Source organism: Anabrus simplex, chromosome 1 (assembly GCF_040414725.1).
Source record: "Anabrus simplex isolate iqAnaSimp1 chromosome 1, ASM4041472v1, whole genome shotgun sequence".
Classification (NCBI taxonomy): domain Eukaryota; kingdom Metazoa; phylum Arthropoda; class Insecta; order Orthoptera; family Tettigoniidae; genus Anabrus; species Anabrus simplex.
Window position 1 is genome coordinate 1632140582 of NC_090265.1, and position 13397 is coordinate 1632153978.

Here is a 13397-nt window from a genome sequence, read left to right on the forward strand (position 1 = left end):
AGTAGGTCCCAGAAATCATCAACTTCGTCTGGATCAGATTTGTTCTTATCGTTTGTAGGAGCATGTGCGTTAACTAGGGCGTAGGTTTTGTTCGCGCATTTAATTGTGAGTATAGACAATCTGTCATTCACAGGTTCGAAATTTGCAACCGATTTAAGAATCTTGGTTCTAACAGCAAACGCGGTTCCAAGCATCACAGCTCCATTGAGGATTCCTCTTTGCGCTTTGCTCTTGAAAAATCGGTAGCCTTCAGATTCAAAAATCTCTTCATCTGGGTACCTTGTTTCCTGTAGGGCCATTATGGATATCTGATTTTCATGAAGAGCTTTGGTGAGGGTTTTCAGCTTGCCAGTTTGTGTAAGTGAATTTATGTTGAAAGTTGTTAGAAAGGTTTTAGATTTTGGCCTGAGTTTTCGACTCTTTGGGGTACACCGAGACGCTCCGACTCGTCTCTTGCATGATGTCGAGTCTCCCCCAGAATCCGAACGAGACTCGTGCGCCGTGGCGTTCACGACGAGGGATTTATCCGAAGATTTACCCCCTGGGGTATGTTTCTCGAAATGTTGTGCCATCATGCTTTTTGACTTGACTTTGCTTTGGACGGGTACCCATCCTTTTACAACTAGGGTTGTTAGCTCTAGAGGTTGCCTCAAGATGTTTTCTGGCTTCTGGCCATTTACCAGTCTTCGCCGTAACCCTGGCAGGGGACCAGTTTTTTTTTCCCGGTGGTATTTTATTTCCCTACTACCCTCCGACTCTGCTGGCGGCAGAGCCAGCGAGCTTCCCCAATTCCAATGGGTCGTGCCAGATGGAGGTAACCGGTATTATTATTACGCCCATCATAATCTGAATACAAGCTTACAGCTATACAACCTGTATAGAGTACCCAACTTGGTTGGTAAGTGAACAGGATAGAAGATGAGATTAAAGTACCTGTCATTGTCATAGAAGAACTACCGTACCTGAATGAAGAAAAAGGGAAGGCCAAGAAGCAATGAATGAAAACTGTGAAATTGATGATGATGATGATGATGATGATGATGATTGTTGTTTAAAGGGGCCTAACATCGAGGTCATCGGCCCCTAATGGTACGAAATGAGACGAAATGGAATGACAAATTAAAAGTCTAAATTCTCCACTGACCAGAATTCAAAGCGTGAGAACGAAGAATGAATGGATGGATATGAATTTAAAACAATCAGTGGATACGACCTGCAATGCTTTGCATTCATAGAAACTGACGTAAAAGAATAGGATTACTGACCAAGGGACTGCTGCTATAGCATAACACTGAATCGATGATGCTTGCATTCTAAAGGGGGTCCAAAATCCAAGTTATCAGCCCCTCATAACGGTACTGATCGCTAGGAAAGTAGAACCATGGTATTTGTCATGTTGCGGTACTAATCAAAAGTGGCAGAGACTTGCGGTATTCCACACATTATGGTACTACTCACAGGTAATGAAATTCAACATATAATACAGACCTATGTTTTTCTCACTTTGCGGCACCATTTACAGGCTTCGCAAACCTATGGTGTTCATCACATAAGAGTACTAACCACAGGGACCTTCCCCTATCCCGTGGTGTTCTTCATATAGTGGGTACTAATCATAGGCAACACAGAACCACGGTAGCTATCATCCCATGGACCTGCGCATATGGTGGTACTAATCACAGTTACTGCAAACACTGACCGCACGGTGCTCCTGTGTGCTACTAATCACAAACCTATTTGGTACCTAATATAGTGGTACTACGCGCAGGTAAAAGCGACCCATGATGTTCTCCGCGTGGTGGTATTAACCACAAGTAGTATTCTGGTTCCAAGACAATCATCCCTTGGTCGCCCCTTTCGACAAGCCGGAGATACTGTGTGTTTGGTCCGCAAGAGGTATTTTATTTCCCTCAAGTCCGCCGCGAAGCCGGTTAGGACCCCCCTATCCGCCACCTGGGAGTATCACCTCTCCCTCTGCTACGCCAGTGTAGCAGGTTAGCGGAACTGTGAAATTAGAGGGCAAGGAAAGAATGGGAAGATATCGAGATACATAATGTATAAAATGTATAATGATGGGTACACAAGGCAAACACCATACCAAGGCAAATTAAGTTTGTAAAAATAATAATAATAATCGTATGGCCTCAGCTACCGTGTGCAGACATTTCAATTTGACGCCATCTGGCTGTCTGCTCGTCAATTTCGACGTTCCGTTTTACTCTAGGCCCCCACTAGATGGCAGACCGAGTAAACCGAAACTCTCTTGGGCGTCTATGGCTGAGATTTAATGAATTTTGTCTTTTACATGCCGACATCGTACGACATGGAGTGTCGAATGGACTTTTTTCCGCCCTTCAAAAATCCGACTACCTCTGCCGGGTTTGAACCCGCTATCTTGGGATCCGGAGGCCGACACTCTACAATGTTATCAATGGAAGGATCTTACTCAAGAAGTCAGAACATGGGGTATAACTTTACATCCCGCAGCCCAACGTTTATAACATTAGAAAACACATTATCACTGGATTCAGAAGATAACATGAGACTGGACATTGTAAAATGATAGTAACGTGGGTGAGAATTCTAAAGATATCCACAGCTTACTGGTTAAAAACACTTTAAAATTCGACGTTAGTACGGTAATTTAGGCCAAAGTATTAGCGAAAAATGTTCAGAATTCTTTATTAGTTGGTTACAGGTAGGCGATTCATCATTTCTTTAAATCGAGAGATTTATGGAATGTAATTCATTATCAAACCTTCCTTTAACACACAGCAATGTAATAATACAAATTCGGCATTCTTCCACTCTTTATGTTGCAAGATGCCCTAATTTACCCCCAGGTCTGAAAAGCCGCAGCTAAGCTTCCACGTCCCTAAGTAGTTTCGACAGTTGTGTATTAAAAAATCTAGTTTGGTCATCCTTTATTTAGTAGTCATTATTCTATTTATACAAGTATTTTACTGTTTTAGTTTTTCCCGAGAAGGAAGTAGCGAAGTAGTCTAGCTTAAACAATCAATTTGAGGTTATACTCACTACTCCAAACAATGGTCAGCAATAGGATTGGAATGAGCCCGCTGTCTGTAGTATTTCTTTTGAGGGAGTGGTACTGTTCCTGTCATATTTTAAATTTTACAGTAGCTGATCGCATGAAATCAATGGTCTAAGCGAACTAAACTGCTTTTCAGCAGCACGTTTCCTATCCTAGCTTAAGGCACTTCCTCGCATTTCTCTTACATGATCAAAGAGGATATCATCCTCGCTTCCTCACGCGACTGTCAACGTCTTCTTCTTCTCCTTCTGCTTCGTGATGTAAAGTGGGCTTCTTGTTTTACATTTGTGCCCATTAAGGTAGCAGCCAGAAAATAAACATGGGATGTATCACGCAAAACTTGTCCGCTAGGCAGCGTAATGGTAGTACCCGGTATGCGCTTTCCGCAGCTCGATTGTTTTACATGAGACTTATATGGAGTATTCCTACATCTGCGATCATCGAAACGAAACTTTTGCTTTAAATGCATTAAAATGGAGTTACCACATTCTGATACTGATACTGATTCTGATACTGTTTTCAACAAGACGGGAAATGGTATAGGTGCAATGACGATTGCGGATTTGGATGCAGAATTGAAGAAAAGGGGCGAAAAAATATCCTGAAAAATGCAAGAGTTGATTGAAAGGTACCAGTAAGGAATAAATGCAACAACTACTTCTTTTAGTGTTCTTGTTAAGATTGAATTCTTAAAGTACAAATAGCATTTTGAAAACATTCCTAATACGGTATTTTTTCTTTTCTTTGTCGGTTATAGGCGTACATAAGGCACGACATTGGTTATGACTTCAGTGCCTGGGGCTACATCCAGTACAACTGACCTTAATTTCAGTGTAGCGCATGAGTTTCAGGATCTTGTATCGGACCATAAGACAAATACCGGTAAAAAATTTCAAATTTGGTATTAATGAGTTATTTCCTGTTCAGGAAGTCTGAAGTTGATGGTGCTCCAGTGTCAAATTATAGGTCACTGTTTGATTCATTGTCCGTGAAAGTTACCTTTGGTTTGCTCATTCCAGCAAGAGACAGGGCATTTACAAGCAAATTTACAATGCAATAAATAGTGAATCGCATGCAACCACTTTTTACGGAAAGCATCTTGCTTAGGAAAATGATGGTATGAATTCGGTCGACCTTGAATTTGGTGTATTGGGACACAGCAATATTCAGGCAACACAATTTTCTTGTCGTCTTTGTTGTCGTAACGATATATTAAATCTTTAACTTCAGCATTTAACTAGGTAACTTCCATTAAAAGCACATAAAAACAAATGACGATCGACAAGCCCATACCGGGTACTATACGTGAGACATCTATCGGTAGTGTTTCAGTACATCCCTACCACGAATTGAAACTATACAGTCAGATCATGCAAGATACACAGGAAATTTTAACATTGGGAGCACTTGCTCTTTCATTAACTTCTTCTTCTTCTTCTTTCTTCCTACCGGCGTGCCAACCAGTGTTGCCAACTTCAGTGACAAGTCGCTAAATCTAGGGAATTTGGGAACTTTGTTAGCGACAAAATTTTATTTTTCCGATTAGCGACTTTTCTGGGGATTATTCAAGCACTTCAGAGGGAAAACTGGTGAATTTCATAGCAGTAAAATTATCAATTTAACGATATAAACTGCAGTTCAGTACGTGAATGTTTCTGACCGGTTATTTTTTAATCTGGACTTTCTTGTATATCATTTCATGTGATTTTATAATCACATCATGACATCATTCGGAAATGCCTCTTCTTATCTGCTGGATGACATCATGCGTAGGCGCTGGGAGTTAATACAGTATTAACGCAGTAGATTATTCAGGTCATTCGATTATTTATTTTTTGTCTCTTAGTTACGCAGCGGACGGAGGTGATTCGGGCGCGCAAAGAAAATGAATCGATCTCTTCGCAGCTATCAGTGTAATACTAAGTTCTGTTGTGATCTGTGTTTATTCTTGAAGTCATTCATGCTTTGTTTCGTGTATTTACGCAAATTTACACGTGCGATTTCAAATATTCATTTTCGTATTTTCTTGTTTGTGAACTGTGTTTTTGTTTTTTGTTCAACACCATGGGTAAGCCAAAGTATCAGCAAAACTACCGTAAAAACTGGGAACATCAGTTTAAATGGTTAAGACCGGTAGATTCTGATAAGTCCAAAGCCTACTGCATCTACTGTAAAACAGAACTGTATGCTAAATATAATGATTTAAAGAAACATTATGAAACTCAAACATAAAATGCGATCAGGGCCGTTTACCTCACCACTGCAGAAAAAATTACCGTTTACAAAAGTAAACATAAGTACTGCTAGGACTGAAGGAAGTTTGGCATTGTTTATTGCAGAGCACTGCTCATTGTTGACTGTAGATCACTTGTCAGAACTTTGTGTTATAAAAATTTTGGCGATAGTTCTAAAGCAGCAGATCTCCGTTTACACAGAACAAAATGTACTGAAGTAATAAAACATGTACTAGCACCGCATTTTGTTGAGGACATGGTTTCTGATATTGGCGATCAGGGCTATAGTTTAATAATAGATGAGGCGACAGATATATCCGTTACTAAGTTGTTGGGTGTCATATAATTCGTTACTTCAGCGTCAGTATGAAAAGGACAGTATCAAGATTTTTAGGTTTGGTAGACTTACCAAATGGCACAGCACCAGCTATTGTTAACGCAATAAGAATACTCTTACAGCAACAGCAGATGAAGCCTGCTATACTAAGCGCAACAAGAGCTTGCCGAAACTCCAACGTGCGCAGAGACCAATATCTGTTGGCGAAGTTTAAGCTCGTTGCGGGGCTCCTGTGTGTCGCCCGAATGCTGATTACCGGGCTCATTGTTACTCAACCGCTCACTGAGAGGCACAGTGTACAGCTATTTATCAAGCGTGTATTGAAAAGAAGCAAGAAGCGTGTACTTGTATTATTAATATTTTATTTATATTTCGTAGCTGAAAGTGAATTTGTTGTAGTATTATATTCAGTGTACGTAGCGATGCCCCCGTTTCGTTCTAAATTAGGGAATGCTAAAACTTTACACAGTCAAACTAGAGAAGTTATTTATAATGTGTATAAATTCATGAAGTCCGCCTCTGTGGTGTAGTGGTTAGCGTGATTAGCTGCCACCCCCGGAGGTCCGGGTTCGATTCCCGGCTCTGCCACGAAATTTGAAAAGTGGTACGAGGGCTGGAACGGGGTCCACTCAGCCTCGGGAGGTCAACTGAGTAGAGGTGGGTTCGATTCCCACCTCAGCCATCCTGGAAGTGGTTTTCCGTGGTTTCCCACTTCTCCTCCAGGCGAATGCCGGGATGGTACCTAACTTAATGCCACGGCCGCTTCCTTCCCTCCTCCTTGCCCATCCTTGCCCATCCCTTCCAATCTTCCCATCCCTCCACAAGGCCCCTGTTCAGCATAGCAGGTGAGGCCGCCTGGGCGAGGTACTGGTCATACTCCCCAGTTGTATCCCCCGACCAAGAGTCTGAAGCTCGAGGACACTGCCTTTGAGGCGGTACAGGTGGGATCCCTCGCTAAGTCCGAGGGAAAAACCGACCCTGGAGGGTAAACAGATGATGATGATGATGATGATGATAAATTCATGAAAAACGAAACCCACCCCACTGGAAACTTATGTGCTATTCAAAAGAAAGTGGCCGAAGCTACGGGTGTGTCGGAAAGGTCCGTGCGGAATGTAATACGAGGCGCAAAGGAGATCGAAAGGGGTGAAGTGGATTCATTTTCAACGCCTGGAAAGAGAAGACCGAAGTCTGTCAAGAAGTGTGAATTAGACGATATTGAGAAATGCGCGGTCAGGCGCACGATTCACAATTTTCACAATACCGAAGGCGAGAGACCAAGGCTTGAAAAGATCCGTTAGAAACTGGTAGAGGATAAACAGTTTAAAGGTTGCGTAAGAACACTAAGCAAGATAGTTCGAGGCCTAGGTTTTCGATGGAGAAAGAAAGAAGACATGCGTAGAATACTTATGGAGAAGCCTGACATAAGGCTCCTACGTGTGCAGTACATACAAAGCATAAAGCGGTACCGACAAAAGGGTAGGCCTATTGTTTACATTGATGAGACATATTTGCATAGTTCGCACACCAAGTCAAGTGCTTGGAGTGACGGTACTCTTCATGGACTGAAGTCACCTATCTCGAAAGTGCAACGATTAATAGTAGTACATGCCGGTTCAGATGCAGGTTTCATTCCAAATGCTTTGTTGGTTTTCAAATTCAACCAAACAACAGGGGATTATCACGATGAGATGAACTATAGAAACTACGAGAAATATCTGACAGAGAAATTAATTCCTAATTTGCCACCCAACTCTGTAGTCGTGATTGATAATGCCTCGTACCATAATGTCCAAAGTGAGCGTGCACCCACATCATCATCCACAAAAACAGTTATGCAGGATTGGTTGACTGATAAGGGTATTCCGTTTTCTACAGAGATGATAAAACCCCAACTGTACGCTTTGATTAAATCCCATAAATCACGCTATAAGTCATATCAAATCGACAGACTACTTGCTACATATGGGCATACGATTTTGCGTCTACCACCATACCATCCAGACTTGAACCCAATCGAAATGATTTGGGCTCAAGTTAAAGATTATGTAGCACAAAAGAATGTTACTTTCAGACTCGATGATGCAAGAACATTGCTGATGGAAGGAATTGCGTCAATTGGGGCAGAAGAATGGTCGAGTCGATGTAGGCACGTAATCGACACTGAGAATAAGTACGTTACGAGCGATTACATAATGGATGAAGTATCAGACAGCATAATCATTAATCTGGAGGACGATAGTGACAGTGACGGAGAGAGCGTTAGTGATAGCGCGGATGACAGTGAAGGCGATATGAGCAGCTTTCAACCTCTTTCACAAGATGCGGACTAGAACAAGCCATTGGGTAAGTTAACTGCTATTTTACGATCACATAATTCTTAATCTCTTTGTTTGTTATTGTTATTTCATTCAATATTTTAGATCCTGCATGTACAACAATATCATAATGCTATAGGGTAATGTGTCCTGGCTCTGGTTATAATTACAATAAGGCATTACACTCACGCGCTGAGATTTCACTCAGTCCAGCTGGCCAGACCGCCAGCGCAGACGGTTCATTAACAACTGCTGGGAGTAAGGCGATTTAGCGAAGTGAGGGGGCGTGCAGTGCTACTACCGAGCCCACCCGAACACTGCCGATGTTCTGCGCAGCTTTCTTTGGCAAGCTCTTGTTGCGGGACCTATAATTTATTAGGTATAGGTGTAGACAACGCTTCCGTGAACACTGGGCTGAATAATGGGGTATATGAACTTATGAAAAAAGAGTTTAATATTCCTCATTTGAAAATGATTAGGTGCGTGTGTCATTCCATATAGCTAGCTGTTTCTCATGCTACGGAAGACACTTTGCCACGTATTGTTGACTTCATTGTCCGTGAAAGTTACCTTTGGTTTGCTCATTCCAGCAAGAGACAGGGCATTTACAAGCAAATTTACAATGCAATAAATAGTGAAGAGCCTCTCAAGCTTTTAAAAGTTTGTGAAACAAGATGGTTATCCATTGAACCTGCTGTTCGGCGAATTGTTGAACAGTGGGATGAGCTCAAATTACACTTCGATATAGTAAGGACACAAGAAAAGTGTTATACTTCAGAGATGTTATTCCAAATGTACTGATTTATCAAACAGATTGTTTCTTGACTTATCTAAAAGTATTCTGCATGAGGTCAAAAAAGCAATTAAAGTATTTGAATCTGAAAATGCAGACCCCACTCGTTTACTTGATGATGTCATGAATCTTATACAGTTTTTAGGAAGGAAAATCCTTAACCCAACTGCTCGATTTGATCTGTTTTCTCCATCAACTGAGATTGATAGTTACGTGGACCCCAAACCCTATCTGGGTTATGAGTTCGAAAAAATGGCGGAAACTCTATCAGTAGAAAAGGTAGAAGTGGTTAGGGGCCGCTGTATTAACTTCACAAAAAAGCTAATTACAGAACTAAAAAATAGGCTGCCGAACAATTTTCAAAACCTAAGAAAAATGGCTCTCCTTTCTATTAAAAACTGTCTGAATGCTGTCAAAAACCCAATATTTGAGTTAGCGGAAGATATGGGTTGTAGTGTTTCAGATATAGATCACATTGAGAATCAGTGGTGTAATTTAAACCCAATAAAGTGGAGTCAAGTTTCAAATATCACAGATTTCTGGGTAGATATGTTGCAGTATAGTGATTCGGCAGGACGAAATCCCTTCAAGGAACTAGCTACTTTTGCTATAAAAATTTTGGCTCTCCCGCATTCAAATGCCGAAGTAGAAAGGCTCTTTAGTACACTTGGTATTGTGAAATCTAAAGTGAGAAATAGAATGAAAGTCGAAACAGCAGCATCCATCTTGAAAATCAGGAATGCGCTTAAGTGCCTAGGAAAAACCTGCCATTCCTACGAAATTCCAGAGAAGCTCGTCAGGAAGATAGGAACTAAAAATGCTTATTCAACAACGGATGAACTATTACCTGCTCCATCAACAGCTCAGCAACCTTCCACTTCACAGGCTACATAGTTTGCTGAGGAGGAAATGGAAGACGATGAAGACGGAATATTTTTTCTGCATAGGTATGTCCATTTTATTCATGTTTACTGGTAATTTTATGTTAGAACAATTTCTTGGCGACTTTGACAAAAATTTGGCTATTTTTAGAGACTTTCATCAATGAATTTAGCGATATTTTAGGATGTACAGTTGGCAACACTGGTGCCAACCCAGGAATTGTATCGTGACGCAGAGTGGGGATTATCTGAAATAGTCTTAAAGGAGGACACAAAAAAACAGGGACACAAGGTTCTAAACTTCACGTCAGAGTGACCCGTCTCGACGTCTTTTCTACTTTCACACACAAGACCCGGCCGACATAGAAAGGTTATGAACGGTTAAGGAGGAAGGGATACAAAGTTTAAAAGGTAGAGAAACAAAAACACACACACTCAAAAAACACAAAGTTAGCAATCTACCGGGTAGTTCTGCGGGATTCGTAAAAAAGCCTGAATGTAAGTAATTCTATCTCACGTAACCGCTGCTACAATATAATACTAAAACTTAATTATATATCGAGCCGGAGAAATGCGCCGAAACGGTAAGACTGATTTAATCTGCACATTGTTCACCTCCTAGTCATGTTGGTATTACTGACTACACATGGATCTTGTTTTGATCAAGAAAGCGATTAATGACATTAACTATTTGCGGAGAAGGCTTATATAATAGACTGGATAAACTTGTAGGAAACGGAATGTTTAATTGTGTTAATTTGTGCAGAAATTTTTGCCGAGATGTATGAAAACTTGTGCACTTGAACAGAATATGATGTCGCTCGCTATATTACCACAATAACATCTAGCAGCCAGCAGGTGTTTGTAGATGAAACCTGTGTTTATATTGGGGTGTGAGGGCGTGATTGAAACGTAATCTTATGATATTTGTAATATGTCGTCTAGTATAGTGACCGGTGTAATACCAGGGTTTTTTCCCTGCCTGCGGTTGAAGCTGATGATAAAATTGACCCTTATATGTGGATGTTTCTTGCCAAAGCTCATTCCAAGTATTGGTGCTGTCAAGCCGTATTGAGGTTAGTAAATCCATATATGGCATCGAGTTAGAAAGAGTCCTCTTGTATACGTATTACCTTACTCTCAATTGTCTAGGTGATACGTCTTTTCCTGAACTACATCAAGTGCTTTGAACCCATTTTGTGAGTCTGCTGCATGGTCTACTTCCCTCAATCTTCAAGTATATACTTCGTACTCAGAAAACATTGTCAACTGCATTGGTGTACTACTTTATTGTGTGCGTGTGTAGAACTAGTACAAATATAATACAGTATTGTGTCTGGGTGAAATAACGAGCCCAAATCAACTTCACGAACAGAACTGAAAGAGTCCTCTTTCTAGCTCGTTGATATATGGCTTCGATCATATATCCAATAGATGGCTGATGACGTCACATTCTTGAAGCAAGGATCTCAATCAGCTGACTGGTGGGTAGTGCGAGAGTTTTGAACATTGTGTTATAGGTAGTGATGGGCTAGCGACGGAATCGAGTAGAATCGAGTAATGTGCTCTTAGAATCGGTATTACTCGACTCCAGACTCGAGTCCAAGCATACTGGTGTCGCTATCTGTGGACATGCCTTAGAACTAAAATTTACTGTATTGGAGTGCACGGCATTCAGGGTCACCCACAGAATATTTTTGTGGTGTGGAGTGCAATATGTTTGCTGCTGATGATTGATGTTCAGTCATCGGTCGTCAATAATTCGATTGTTATGATTATTATTATCATCATCATAGGCACTAAAGGTTGTGACTTACTAACAAACTGTCAGCTGTTTAGCTAGAACAGAATGACGTTCTGTCCGCTGATTTGCTGCGTGAAAGTACGTCACATTCTGGACGCCTCATCTTAATACCTGACATTATATCTGCCGAAAGCATGATGTACATATAAACTGCTGTAATTCACCTGTTCCCCCGGACGATTGTAGGCTTTGGCGCGGTTAGCAATAGGCTATGGTTACAATAAATCTGTCATACTACCGATCATATTAGCACATCTACGCCAGTGTATATGCATAATGGCTACATGAGATATAATTTACCAGTAGCGAAGCAATACAATGTGTGCAGAAATACCGTCTATAGTCTACAAATAGCACATGTTTAAAATACACTAATTACAACATACATACCGTGACAGGGATTTGAAATAATAATAATAATAATAATAATAATAATAATAATAATAATAATAATAATAATAATAATAATAATAATGTTATAACTTTTACGTCCAAGTACGTACATTTGTATGGTTTTCGGGGATGCCGAGGTACCGCATTTAGTCCCCCGGGAGATGTTTTACGTCCCAATAATTCTACCAACACTAGGTTGACGTATTTGAGCACCTTCAAATACTACCGGAATAAACCAGTATCGAACCGGCCAAGTTGGGCTATGAAGGCCAGATAAGCTATATTATCAATATTAGAATAGATGACATATTCAGTGAAGTGTGTGCGAGACGCCGTAAACGGATATTTTCATATCTTATTATGCGTATTAAGTGGCATTATTATCGTTCTCAAGTAATTATCAAATTTAGGTTATTCCTTTTGCGCATTCATTCAGTTTTTTCATATCGTACCGCGCTGTCGCAATCCCATAAACCCTCAGCGACCGCTTGTACGCATGCTTCATCCATCTACGAGCCGGCACTTCTCACTACTTCTGTTCCTACCTCTTGGAATGATTTTTTTTAGTACCTATCCCCAAAACTGGTCAACTTCAAACTGACGCTAATGGCTTTCGAGGGATTGTCCTTGGTTCGTGTATCCGCAAGACGTTTTTAAAAATTCTCCTTCAACGACTCCTGTGGTCTCTTGAATATTATAATTTGGTTCCCAAATATCAATTCGCCTACTTTAAAGGTCGTTGTGCTCAAGATGCTATTAACATTTTACTTATCGATATTTTATTAGCGCAAATTCGTAAGGATTGTCTTATTGCTATTTTTTTGGACATACGAGGAGCTTTTGACTCCATACCACTGCATCTTCTCTGGACTAATCTTGCACAGAAAGGTTTTCCTGCTCATTTTCTCCACATCTTGCGTAATTTGTTTACGTATCGGAAACTTTCACTTAAATCCGCTTATTCTTCTCTTCCTTGTCGTCTGTCATCTGTCGGTGTTCCTCAGGGAGACATTTTAAGTGGTCTGCTTTTCGCCCTGTATATGAGTAATCTTGAAGAATTGGTTACCCAAAAAGCTCGCATTCTTTTTTATGCTGATGATATAGTTCTTTATTACTCTCATAGTAATGTCGATGTGTGTCGTCACCATATATATCAGCTAATGGAACAAGTCATTACATGGCTTACTTTCCATGGCCTTCAACTTTCTACCTCCAAATGCTGTGCAATGTTTTTTACCTCTAAGCGTAGGTTTAACTCTGAGCCACTTGTTTTCGATTCTCATGTCGTTCCTTTTTGTTCCTCCCATAAATACCTTGGTGTTATGCTAGATCGCTCGTTATCTTGGAAACATCATATTACTCAGTTACGTAATTCTTCTGATATGTATATTAAAATTCTCCAAGTGGTAACTAGATGATCATGGGGTGCTGACCCTGGCACAGCTCAGTTGTTATATTCCGCTACTATTCGCTCTAGACTCGACTACTGTGCGCATGTTATAGATACTGCATCGGATTCTGTTCTTAACCACTTAAATACTTTACAATTTAAAGCTCTGAGAACTTGTGTTGGAGCATTGTTGTC

General features: G+C 40.6%; 1 protein-coding gene across 2 annotated transcripts in view; it reads right to left on the reverse strand.

Moving 5' to 3' along the window:
* Positions 1–3299, reverse strand: part of LOC136858616 (tRNA (guanine-N(7)-)-methyltransferase) — a 104107-nt gene extending 100808 nt beyond the window's left edge. The window contains exon 1 of one of the 2 annotated variants that reach the window (XM_068225641.1): positions 3238–3299. In XM_068225641.1, coding sequence (XP_068081742.1) covers positions 3238–3257 — 20 coding nt within the window. In that variant the 5' untranslated portion in view covers positions 3258–3299. Of the gene's footprint in view, positions 1–3036 lie in introns of both variants that reach the window. The other variant, XM_067138312.2, reaches the window with a different exon arrangement.
* Positions 3300–13397: the final 10098 nt, after the last annotated feature.